The sequence below is a fragment of the Erythrolamprus reginae genome, chromosome Z (assembly GCF_031021105.1).
Source record: "Erythrolamprus reginae isolate rEryReg1 chromosome Z, rEryReg1.hap1, whole genome shotgun sequence".
Classification (NCBI taxonomy): Eukaryota; Metazoa; Chordata; class Lepidosauria; order Squamata; family Dipsadidae; genus Erythrolamprus; species Erythrolamprus reginae.
The window spans coordinates 95,380,446-95,393,553 of record NC_091963.1 but is presented as its reverse complement, the minus strand read 5'-3'; the positions used below and the strand labels follow the sequence as shown (position 1 = coordinate 95,393,553).

Here is a 13,108-nt window from a genome sequence, read left to right as displayed (position 1 = left end):
CCTTTAACCCTACATTTTCTGTCCTTCGTTATGGCCACATGATCTATGTGCAGCCATTAAAAATCAGGGACCTAATTTGCTCCCAGCTGACTTGTGTCCTTGTTTTCTGCAGATCTTCTTTGGAGGAGTGAGAAACATCGAGAAACAGCGTCTTGTCTATAGACCAAACTTTCGTGGCTGTATGGAAAACATTGCCTACAACCTGGTTTACATTACTAATTTAGTAAAACTTCGGCATCCCTCCATCTGGGTTGAGGTAAGAATTAACATAAGTGGGGTCTAGGATCTATGGCGGCCTTAATAATGTCCTCGGAGAGAGACAGTATATAAATCCAATAAATAAATGATAAACTTAGAAACCTTGCAGTTATCTGGACTTCAGCTTTCAGACTTCCTCATCCACTGTTGAAGGTTGTACTGTACTCCACAAACCTGGAGGATAAGTTTGGGAAAAGCTGGTCAGTGACAATGAAGATAAAACCTGACTCTATTAGAGTTGGAGGCAGGCTCTTGACCTGTGGTTGTTAATCTCTACTAAGTCTGTGCGTAGGATGTCCTGTAATTGATCCCACTGTTGCCTGCCACCTGTTTTTCCATTCTGATTTCATTGTAAGTGAATTGATTTTTCATAGCTGTTCCTGGAAAGGAAACTCCAGTATAATCTCCTCTAGGAAAGCTGATGTTATGAAAACAATCCTGATGTTTACACTCGGTAAGGAAGGGGAAACAAAATTGGAATATTCAGATTAGCTTGAAATTATATATGAAAAAGATTACCAAAATATCACAGGGTTCATGTTTTGGAGAGATTGAAATCATACTTCTGTAAAGTACTGTATTTTTTGGAATATAAAATGCACCTTCCCCCCACAAAAAACAGGGTGGATATGTTGGTGCATCTTTTACATCAAATGCAGCCATTTTTGCTGTCCCAAAGCCCTGCCTCCACCTGGAGAGAACTCTTGGGCACTGGAGAATGAAAAAAATGCCCCTATTTTTGTGTAAAATGGGCCTTTTTTGCCTGTTTTTCACAAAAATGGGGTGGGGAAAGGGTCACCTCAGACAGCTCTTGGGTGTTGGGGAATTATTATTATTATTTATTAGATTTATATGCTACCCCTCTCTGAGGACTCGGAAAGGCAAAAAAGCCCCTGCTTTTGCGACAAATGGGCCATTTTTCACCCGTTTTCCCCACAAAAATGGGGACATTTTTGTCATTCCCCAGAACCCAGGAGCTTCTTGCAGGTTCTCTACATTCTTTGCCCACCCAATTTTTGCAAAAAAAAAAAACAGCCAAAAAATTGCCAATTTTTTGCAAAAATGCAGGCGTTTTTGCCTTCTAATTACATCATCCAGCATGACTGGAAGAGGAATTTTAGGAGTTGAACTCCATTCGTCTTAAAGCTATCAAGTTTGAAGACACTTGGGTTAGGGATTAGGGGTGCAAGGATCTTCAAACTTGGCAAGTTTAAGATTTCTGGACTTCAACTCCCATTCCTGAGTTATTATGACTGAAGGAGGAATTCTGGGAGGGGAAGTCCACAAGTCTTAAAGCTGTCAAGTTTGAAGTTTGTAAAAAGTGTACATGTTTGTAAAAAGTATTCTGCTACACTGGTATTTTATTAAATAATATAATGCTACACCATTTGATTCAGAATACAGTGGTACCTTTACTGAAGAACGCCTCTACTTAAGACCTTTTCTAGATAAGAACCGGGTGTTCAAGATTTTTTTGCCTCTTCTTAAGAACCATTTTAAACATAGAAACATAGAAGTCTGACGGCAGAAAAAGACCTCCTGGTCCATCTAGTCTGCCCTTATACTATTTTCTGTATTTTATCTTAGGATGGATATATGTTTATCCCAGGCATGTTTAAATTCAGTTACTGTGGATTTATCTACCACGTCTGCTGGAAGTTTGTTCCAAGGATCTACTACTCTTTCAGTAAAATAATATTTTCTCATGTTGCTTTTGATCTTTCCTCCAACTAACTTCAGATTGTGTCCCCTTGTTCTTGTGTTCACTTTCCTTTTAAAAACACTTCCCTCCTGAACTTTATTTAACCCTTTGACATATTTAAATGTTCCGATCATGTCCCCCCTTTTCCTTCTGTCCTCCAGACTATACAGATTGAGTTCATTAAGTTTTTCCTGATACGTTTTATGCTTAAGACCTTCCACCATTCTTGTAGCCCGTCTTTGGACCCGTTCAATTTTGTCAATATCTTTTTGTAGGTGAGGTCTCCAGAACTGAACACAGTATTCCAAATGTGGTCTCACCATTTTCTACTTGAAAACGTGAGCCCGGAGAAATTTCCCAGGAAATTTGAGAGTGGCATGAAGGCCCGGCCAGTCTCCTGCCATTCCCCCTGGGTTTCTCTCTCTGGCGCAGTGTATGGGAAGCAGCCATCCGGCAGGTGTATGGGAGGCGCATGCTCCTCCTTGCCGCCTAGGAGTCCCTCTTTTTTTTAAACCTTAAAGTTCTGGATTTTTTTGATTCCCCTCACCTCACCTTCCTTCAGCAACGACTGTCCTTCTCTTCTTCCTCCTCCTCCCACTCAAATTCCGAGCTTTTATTTCTTTCCTAATGGGTGTGTATGCATTATTTGCTTTTACATGGGAAAAATTGCTTCTACTTACAAACTTTTCTACTTAAGAACCTAGTCATGGAACAAATTAAGTTCTTAAGTAGAGGTACCACTGTACTTTTTTCCATGTTTTCCACCTCTAAAATCTAGGTGCGTCTTATACTCCAATGCATCTTATATTCTGAAAATACAGTTTTCTTACCCCAGTTTTTATAAGCAAGACTTCTACAGTATCAAATATCCTTTAAGTAAAAGGATGTGCCTGCAGACTTACAGTCTAGAGCTTATTATATAAAATATAATAAAAAAGCAAAAAGCAAATTAAACCTAAAGACCTTCCCAACTCTGGGAAATTTTTCTTGGCCTTTTACTAGGCTCCTTTATTTGTAAGGATTTCCAGGTTCTTCACATGCAGTAATAGTTCTGTTGGGATAGGTCCCTCTATTTGAATTTAAAGGAAAGATATTATGATGTGCAGAATGGAATGCCTCATAACATCGCTTACCTGTGGAGTAACTATTTTACAGCCTGATGAGTTTTGCATTTGTAAAAGTGTGTATGGGTGGCCCCATTCACTTCCATGCTTGCTCACAAACTTCATTATCTCCCTCCCTCCCTCTTCTCTCCCAGCAACTTGCTGAAAATTGATGAATTCCTGCTGCTATTAGCAAATCAGTGATCTAGCGAGTGGGCAAACGGGAACCCAGACTGCTTCCTCTTTTGATATTAATTGCAGCAGCAATTAATCAAATACTCCAGCTCCTATTGATTCTATAATATGTGGACTTCAACTCTCAGAATTCCTGAGCTAGCATGCTTGGGTCAGGAATTCTGGGAGTTGAGGTCCACAGTCATAGAAGAGCCAACTTTACCTATTCATGAGTTAGATGATCAGGATGCTCCAGTTGGCTAATGAGAAAAGTGGATGGGGCTCTCTGTTGTTCCAAGGCCTGCTCAATGTATATATTGGGAACTATACTATACTTGGTTAAGATTGCTGAATATCTCAATAGGCAACTGCCACAATGCTAAGCATGAACAAGAAAGTAAGGAAGGGACTGAAAGCTCATCTTCCAGGAGGCGATCAGAGAGTAACATCTTTTGTTTTAAGGTCTTCTTCCTTAATGCAAAATAAATATTCCTTACGAACTGGGCTGTGTGGAGTCTGTGGAATGGTTCTAAAGTTAACTAAAAGAAGGAGCTTTACGGAGACCTTTTTGGTGGCTAAGACAGCAGATTATAATGTCACTTTATACAAGGCATGTGAATATGCAGCAAATGCATGTGGATTCACCTTCTTAATGGAATCACCCTTTCCTTCTCCTTTTGCTTTTCTTTGTGAATATCACTGTGCTTTCTCTCTTTGTTGCAGGGTCACGTGGGCTTTTTCTGTCGGGACAACCTCTTGTTCCCTTTTACCTTTGCTGGGGTCAACAACTTTTTGCAGATCCCTGGATATCCTCAGCAGATTATGCTGGCAGTCAGTTTCCATTTCCGCACGTGGGATGTTGTGGGGCTGCTTATGTACACAACCTTTGCTGATGATCTAGGATGGCTTGAGATGGTCCTAAGTGATGGACAAGTTAATGTCACAATTGCTCAGCCAAAAACCAAAACGAAGAAGCTGGAATTTGCAGCAGGTTTGCAACTTTTCCTTCTTCTTGACAACTTTTCAGAGATCTGGACTCGCTGAGGAACGAGCACGAGCCGTGGTGGTGGCTTCCACCATCTTCTCCTCAAGTGACCCCCTATTGCAGGGAAGGGAGGGTGCACCGGAGCGGAGATAACTCCTGAAGTGAGTGGCCAAGTTCAGCCAAAGTGTAGCGAAGGCATGCAGAGCTCGCGGGTTAACTGACTGACAGGCAAGCATCTTTGGTGAGGGTGCTATGGTGAGGGTGTGTGTCTTCTCAGACCTGCACAGCCAGCCAGAGGGTCGCATGAGGAGGAGGAGGAGGATTCCATAGCTTGTGCTCTCTCCTCAGTTGCGGGCCTGTCTCTCTTTCTGTCGTACCCTTCTCCAGAATATCATTTTCACTCTGCCAGCCCTCGTATTAGTGAGGTTGGTTTCTGCCACTGCTGGGTTGGGCCAGTGTCTTGGGGCAGAGAGCAGGTCACACGACCAGGTCAGCAGGGAGCCGCAGGAAATGAGTCAAAGAGCAGCATGCCCCTTGGGAGCCGTGGGTTGCTGACACCCAATTTAGACTAAAGTTGCCTAGTTTCTGCAACTGTTCATCATATGTTTATGTCTTTAGGTCCTTTATCATCTTTGCACTCAACATCTCAAAAGAAGTCTCAACATCTTTTTTGTATCATAGCGCCAAAACTGAATGCAGTATTCCAAGTGTGGTCTTTCCAAAGCAATATAAAGTGGTATTAGCATTTCATGTGATCTTGATTCTATCCCTTTGTTAATGCAGCTTAGGACTGCATTGGGTTTTTTTGGCAGCTAGTTTATATTTAAATGGTTATCTACCAGGACTTCTAGATCTCTCTCACAGTTATTGCTGTTGAGCCAAATACCACTTAATCTATACTTTGCATTTGGTTTTTTTGCCTAAATGTTATTTTTCTCACCAGTGAATTATATTTTGTTGATTAGAGTCCAGTGTCTGTCAAGATCCTTCTAGTGGGGATAGCTAATCTTTAAAATATATATTTCATATAAATATATATGTCTTAAAATATATATTTCTTATAATAGATAGATAATCTTTAAAATATATATTTCTTATAATAAAAGCAAAATGGCTAGCAAATGCGAGGAAGCCAGGCTTTTGTATGGGGCAGGCTTTATGGATCGTAAAATCTATAGTTTCAATGGGATGGTTGTAAAATCTTAAAATCTGGCCAGTTTATTCATAACCTTATCCCCTTGTTCTTAATTTCTTGTATTCTATCATTCTTAGGATATCGTCTTAATGATGGTTTCTGGCACTCAGTGTCCTTGATAGTACGAGAATCTTCGGCTGTTATCACTATTGATGACCACAATGATGCCAGCTTCCGTGTTGACCGAGACATTCAGTTGCGTACTGGGAACCAGTACTTTTTTGGAGGTATGTAGTAAATTGTATGGGGGAAAAAGTTCAGATGAACTTCCAAAGCCTGGTAACCTTTAGATATGTTTGACTATGAGACCTGAAATCTAATACATGTGTTGAACATTCAAATGGGGAAGACTAGTTTAAGAAATGTTACAATTTGTAGTAGTTTCTTTCTGTTTAGTGGTGGGTTTTATAAATATAGTGATTTCAAAAATAAGCATTAAAAGAAATAATAAACCATCTGAAAAGCTTGGGATGCACATCTTTCCAGATATAGAGAGCAACCACACTACTTGTGCGTGCCAGTCTTTGCATACTTTAGCATTTGGATTTTTAGAATCAGTACCTTATTTTATTTTAATTTAAAGCTGTAAATTGGAATTACTGGATGGTTAAGCCTGAAGATACGGTATTTGAATAATTTCAGGGTGATGGAAAGCAGGATTGTGAACTGAGCAGGATCTTGTTATTTGTTCCTAGGAAAAAACATTGCAACTTTAAATAGTTGCAAATAGGCAATGCTATATTTGCATTCACACATACTCTTAAAGCAGTGATTTTCAAACTTTCTTGAGCCGCGGCACAGTTTTTACATTTACAAAATCCTGGGGCACACCACCAACCAAAATGACACAAAATGACACTCTAACACAGTACAATATTATTCATATAGTTAATAATATAGCAACTTCAACTATTCGCTGTGGCCACACAATGACAAGTGCGCAGCAGCCCGAGCAAAGACCTTCCTGGTTGTGGATGAGAGGCGGCCTACTATTGGTTCATTGCTAGTTATCGGAATGAATCTTAGAAGGTGATTGGCCAGTGAGCATTCCCTGGGCCTCCACTCTTCCTGTCGCTGATAGCCGGAGGGATTGTGAGGGGAATGTTTATGTTCAGATGGAGGTGGCTGGCGGCGGGCAAGATAAATGGCCTCTGGGCCGTATCCGGCACGCGGGCCATTGTTTGGGGACCCATGTTTAATTTCCCCACGGCACACCTGACCATGTCTCACAGCACACTGGTTGAAAAACACTGCTCTAAAGCATCCTTTTGCTTTCAAGACAAAGTTGTACTGCACAACCCTAATGATTAATTGAAAATTATGAAGTTTCACTTCCGCAACACATTATTTGGTTTCATTGTTTGGATTTGGAATTAGAGGAGAACCAGAATAATCAGTGTCCCCTGAGGCCCATTGTTTGTTAAATACAAATTAATATAGGTCTAATATCATCTTTGTATCTCTTTCTTGTGCGTGTATGGCTGGGCTGATGTTCTGTAGGGTGCCCCAAGCCAGCAGTACGAACTGGCTGCTTATCCAATCAGACAGCTTTTCATGGCTGCATGCAGATGGTTACTGTAGATCGTAAGCCGATAGAGTTGGACATGGTTCGTCAGCATCGGCTTGGAAAGTACTTTGAGGTGCATTTCAATGTGTGTGGCATCACAGACAGGTATGTCTATGAGAAGCAATATCTGGGTGGGCATAATTGGGTCTTAAATGAGGGTGCAAATGAGAGATCTAAGAAGCTCTTCTAATTTGTAGCATTAATATGGTGATCTTATAAGATGTAAGTCATTGTAATGGTAATGGATGTTTTTAATTATATTAGAACTTTTAGGTTTTTTCAATTACTTTAATTGGATCCTGATGTATTGTTATGTTTTTTGATATGTTGTGAGCTGCCCCTAGTCCTCGGAGAGCGGCGGCATGCAAATCCAATAAATAAATAAATAATATATATATAAATTGTTTGTTGAACAAGTCTCTCTATCCATTTTATCTCATGTTGTGCAAAAGGAGGTTGCTGAATCAAAACAAGTTTCAATCTTACCAATGTCCGCAGGAGCATGTAGATGTAATAATGAGAAAAAATACAAATAAAATTAGAAGCTAGCTGCTATGAGTTAGATGAACTAAAAGTAAGAGACAGATAAATATCAGAAATGCAGAAATCCTAAAAAAATTATTTATGTAGTACTTAGATGCTCCATGGAGCTTCCCACCTAGAGTATTAAGATAATAGTTTTGCTCAAGGCACATAGTTACAGAGGGCACCTGCGTTGTTCAAAACAGAATACTTTTGGATTTAATAATAGGTCATCAGCTCAGTTGCTAATAAGATATTTCAAACAAGATTACTATTAACAGGATTTCAAAATTGTTAGGGATGGATATAAGTGCAGTCAAATAAGGGAAAGGTGATTAGTAGCCCCCAACAATTTACCCTTAGATTATCTATGGTTGACCTATCCAGATTCCCAAGAGGTCAGTAAGGGGCGAGTACAAGTGCACTAGAGTGCCTTCCGTCCCCTGTCCTATTGCTCTCCTATATCTCCCATACCTTTCTTCTATTCCTATATCTCTTCTTCTATTCTTTCATTGATATGTTCTATTACTATATCTTCTTTTCTATTCTTTCTTAGATATATTTTACTATGAGTATCTCCTCTATAACCTTCATCATGTATTTTACTATGTGTGTGTGTATATATATATATATACCCACTAAAACCCTCATTGTGTATTGGACAAAACAAACAAATAAATAAATAAATTATGGGTTGCACAACTTGATTTCCTTTTGACATATGAGATAAAATGGATAGAGATATTTGTTCAGCTAATCAAAATTAGGAGGAACAAACATCTTACATAGTTCTAACTAATAATAGAATGTTATGGAAAACAAATTGATATATGAAAAGGTAAATCAACAACTGTCTTTTCCAATAAGTTGCCAAATTCAGTAATAAAGGAAGAACCAGAAAAATATAGTTAATGAGGCCATGACTGATAACTAGAAATAATGTGGACCAGGATCTACATAATGTTTAATGGTTAATGTTAAATCTTCAAGGGAAGAGAAAGTTGAAAGTAAGGTAGGGGCAATTTTAAGTTTGTAACACGCAGAGAGATGGACATTTTATAACATTTGAAATTTTTGGAAGAAGTGTCCTGCACAAGAATCAGAAACAAAGATGCCCCTTTCCTTGAAAACGTAGATCTGTGCTGGCAGAAGAATTCCTGTGATAACTCGTTTTTTCTTTTGACCCAGGTGTACACCCAACATGTGTGAACATGGCAGTCGATGCATCCAATCCTGGGATGACTTCACTTGTATCTGTGACTTGACGGGTTATATGGGGGAGACCTGCCATACTCGTGAGTCTGATGGGGCAAGTGAGGGAGGATTTAAAGGGCTTTTGAACATGGATAGCTTTTTCACTCCCTTCTTTCTCATCTAGCCGTTTACAAGGAAAGCTGTGAAGCTTACCGAATCAGGGGGAAAGTGTCTGGGAACTACACCATTGATCCTGATGGCAGCGGACCCCTAAAACCTTTTACTGTGTATTGTGACATGAGAGGTACGGGTAATGGATGGGAATTCCCCTTGTGACTGTTCTGCTGGGCTCTCTGGTAGGAGTCTCCCGAAAATTCAAATTTTAGACACACACACGTTTGAAAATTCAAAACCATGTTCTTTATCACAAAATTCAAAATAAACTAAGCACTCCTTTTGTATTGCAAAGAACACTCGTCCCAAAACAATCTGGTAGTCTGTACAATTACCCTTAAGCAGTCATTAAGTACTTAGCTAGCAGCTGTGAAGAAACTTCACACCCCTTATTCTTCCACCAAAGTGAGACACCCACCCCCACACACACGTTGCTCTGCTTTGGTTTCAAAGGCGTGAAAAATCAACAAACAAAGTCCAGAAAACAGCAACACACGATTCCTGAAGAACTGCGATCAGATACTCTTCCGCAACGGCCAAACCCACATGCTGCTATTTATAGCAGAAGCCCTAATTACAGGAGCCCCACCCAAACACAGGTGGCTTATCTCCTGTAATATGCCCTTACTTGGTCTTTTCTACGCATAATTCTGCGCTTGCGTGGGTCCAAGACGTCTTCATCCGAATCAATGGAAGATAATGGAGGTTGACCGCCTGGGCTGTGTGCCAAGCCCCTCTCTTCCAAGTCACTCCCACCTTCTTCTTCCTCCGAGGAAACTAAACTCTGAACTGACTCTGTCGGCAATAACACAGGCCTATGACATGTTGAAGTTTCCCCTGCATCCACCTCCACATTCCTTGGGGCAGGAGCTGGGCCAGAGCCAACCACAACAGTGACAGGGACATCGAAATGTTGTAGAAGCTTTTCTCCTAGAGATTTGGAGTTTGGCTCTCATTAAATTTGGGAAGGTTATTCCACTGCCACCAGAAACATGAAAGAGAGAAGAGGCAGTTGTATTGGGAAAATGCCTAATTTTCAGGCAATGTCCAGATGTGTGGACATCAACTCCCAGATGTTTCAGAAATGCCCATTCTGTCTGGGAGTTCTGGGATTTGAAGTAAACACATCTGAAAATTTTGTAGCTAGATGGAGTTGATCTTCAGCTTGAACTGTTGCCTGACTACTTGTACTTTTCAGAGGACCGTGCATGGACCATTGTTCATCACAATCGTCATTGGCTCACAAAAGTAGCAGGCTATAGCCCAGAAAGGCCTTTCCTGGGCACGGTTGACTACTGGAATGCATCCTGGGGAGAAGTATCAGCCCTGGCAAATGCATCTGAGTACTGTGAGCAGCAAATTGAATTCCACTGTTACTTCTCTCGCCTGCTCAACACCCAGAGTGAGTATGTATGACATTCTTTCATTCTATGGATGGCATGGATTTGCACACATATGCTATGAGCCAAGAGACGGGAATATATTTGGATTCCTTGATGCCCTCCGCTTGGCATTTATATGGCTTGGAACTCAACTAGAATAGAATAGAATTTTTATTGGCTAAGTGTGATTGGACACACAAGGAATTTGTCTTGGGGCATATAACATCTAGATCAGTGATTTTTAACCTTTTTTGAGCCGCGGCACATTTTTTACATTTACAAAATCCTGGGGCACACCACCAACCAAAATGACACAAATCAAATAAATAAATAAATAAATAAACACATACATACATACATACATACATACATACATACATACATACATACATACATACATACATAACCCCCTCGTATATACAATCCCATGTAACATCCCCTTATAAATACAGTCAATCATCAATCATCCCTACTCAAATTTATATCTCATTTCTGGGTACTTCTCCTGTCTTTCCCCCTTTTTTCTCTCATGTTTGTCATTTCTCTCTTTTCCTCCCTTTTTCCCTCATTCCTTTTCCCTCTCACTTCTCCTCTTTTTCCATCCCTGTCTCTCTCCCCCCCTTATGTGTGTGTGTGTGTATACACACTGGAACCATTTCCAAAACCAGTTGAGGGCTGGGGTTTTTTCTCTTTTATTCTTTTCAAAAACAGGTGTGGGCTGGGGGGCGTTTCTTATTATTTGGGTGCTTTTTACCATATGCTTCAAGAATCACCCCTCTCTCTTTTGTTTCTCTCTCCTCTCATTCTCTGCCTCAATCATTTCTCCTTTTTTCTCCCCTTTTTGTTCTCATTTCTCTCTCTCCTTTCCTCTCCCTATCTGTCTCTCTTGCTTTCTCTCTCTCTTGCTATCTCTTTTTCTCTCTTATTTTCTTTCTCTCTCTCTTGTTCTTTCTCTCTCTCTCTTTCTCTCCCTCCCTCTTTCTCTCTCTTTTTCTCACTTTCTCTCTCTTGTTTTCTCTCTCTCTCTCTTGCTTTCTCTCTCTCTCTTTTCTTTCTCACACTCTTTCTCTCTCTTGTTCTCTCTCTTGCTATCTCTTTCTCTCCCCCCTTTCTCTCTCTCTCTTTCTCACTTTCTCTCTATCTTGCTGTCTGTTGCTCTCACTCACTCTCGTTCTCTCTCCGTTCTTCTCAGCGGAGGCTGGCGAAGGTGATATTCAATGTCGGGGGCGCGCGGGTGGTTGCGCGCGCTCCCTACCCCCCTGCTCGCCGCTCGGAATATTCAAAATAAGAAAAGCCTTCACCGGCGAAGGTTTTTCTTATTTTTGAATATTCCGAGCGGCTAGCAGGGGGGTAGGGAGCGCGCGCAACCACCCGCGCGCCCCCGACATTGAATATCACCTCCGCTGGCCTCCGCTGAGAGAACGCCTGCCCCGTCTCTCCTGCAACCCCCTTGCTGAGAGCCCAGGACGAAAGTGCTCTCGGCAAAGGTGAGACGGGCAGGGCGTGCGTTCCAGGTGCGGGAGGAGCCACGCCGAAAGGCAGGAGACAGTGGAGGAGGAGGAGGGGCGGGCGGGGGGCAGCGCCGAAAGGCCGAGGGGGCTGGAGGCACCGTGGGGAGGCAGGGGTGGCCGCGGCTCCCTTCCCTTCTGCTGCTGGCGCCTCCCCGCCCCCCCGCGGGCTGGCAGGGGGATGAGGAGTGCACGGCCGTGAAAAAGGGTGCACGCGGGGGTATTTTGGGGTGCGCGCGCGCACACACGCGCAGCTTTCGGGGAAGCGACAAGAAGCCATGGGCGCGAGGGGGCCGACTTTCAAAGCAACCTTTGCCGGCCTCCCGCGGGAGGGTGCCAATAGCAGTGGCGGCGGCGGGGGGCAATAGCGGGGGGGGGGAGGCGAGCCGCCTCGCGGCACACCTGACCATGTCTCGCAGCACACTAGTGTGCCTCGGCACACCGGTTGAAAAACACTGATCTAGATAACATCATCAGTTGTAGAAAGTGCGGAGTTTGCTCCCTTACTCATTGGGGAGCTAGAAAGCTCACTAGAGAGCAAATCTAACAAGCAAATATCTACAAGCGAACAAACCAGATAGGAGAGCACCAAAGACCTGACAATTCAATCCTCCAACCCTGTTGGAGCTAAGAATATATATTGAGAAGTGATTATAGCTGTTTATTTTGGACAAATTACTTTGCTTTTCAGCTGAGAGAAAGTTGAGGAGCCATTCAAAGCATATGTATATATCTCCTATATAAGTCACAAAATTTGGCACTATGGGCAAGAAAGGATAGAACTGGAAAGAGAATTTGGAATTCTGATGAATAGCTCAATAATCACAATATGAAGAGAAGACAAAAAATGAAATATATTCCATGCTAGAAATTACTAAGAGTGGGATTGAAACAAAATAAGTACCGGTATATTAATATTTCATCTATTTTAATCAGCTCAAAATTGCTTTTTAATTCTCATTCTGTTTGCCCTATTGTAAACATAAATGACTAAAGCCAAAAGTCATTGAAAAAAATCATTAAAGAGATAGATCTTTCTCGACTAAAAAACTTTTCCATCCTCTACATGTGCTAGGAACTCTGGGAGTGAGAATCCCCGTTGTACCTGAACAGCTGAGCTTAAGTATTGGAAGTTTTTAATGTAGGGGAGTTAGGGAACATAATAAATGTGCAATGAAATCAATTGTGGTGTTGAGAAAAGCAATGCAAATTATATAATTTACCATAGGAGACAACATATTTTTTTGCAACTAATTTGTGATAATTTGTAATAATCTTAAAAGCAACTTGATGACTACTGTAGACTTAGGTGCGACTTTTGGTCAAATTCAGTAGGGGGATTTT

The 13,108-nt window shown here is 41.5% G+C and overlaps 1 protein-coding gene across 1 annotated transcript in view; it reads left to right on the top strand.

Moving 5' to 3' along the window:
• Positions 1-13,108, top strand: part of CNTNAP1 (contactin associated protein 1) — a 52,537-nt gene that overhangs the window by 19,667 nt on the left and 19,762 nt on the right. The window contains exons 7-13 of the mRNA XM_070726561.1: positions 113-256; positions 3,961-4,228; positions 5,495-5,644; positions 6,918-7,089; positions 8,695-8,801; positions 8,885-9,004; positions 10,073-10,276. Of these exons, the coding sequence (XP_070582662.1) occupies positions 113-256; positions 3,961-4,228; positions 5,495-5,644; positions 6,918-7,089; positions 8,695-8,801; positions 8,885-9,004; positions 10,073-10,276 (1,165 nt within the window). The remainder of the gene's footprint in view (positions 1-112; positions 257-3,960; positions 4,229-5,494; positions 5,645-6,917; positions 7,090-8,694; positions 8,802-8,884; positions 9,005-10,072; positions 10,277-13,108) is intronic.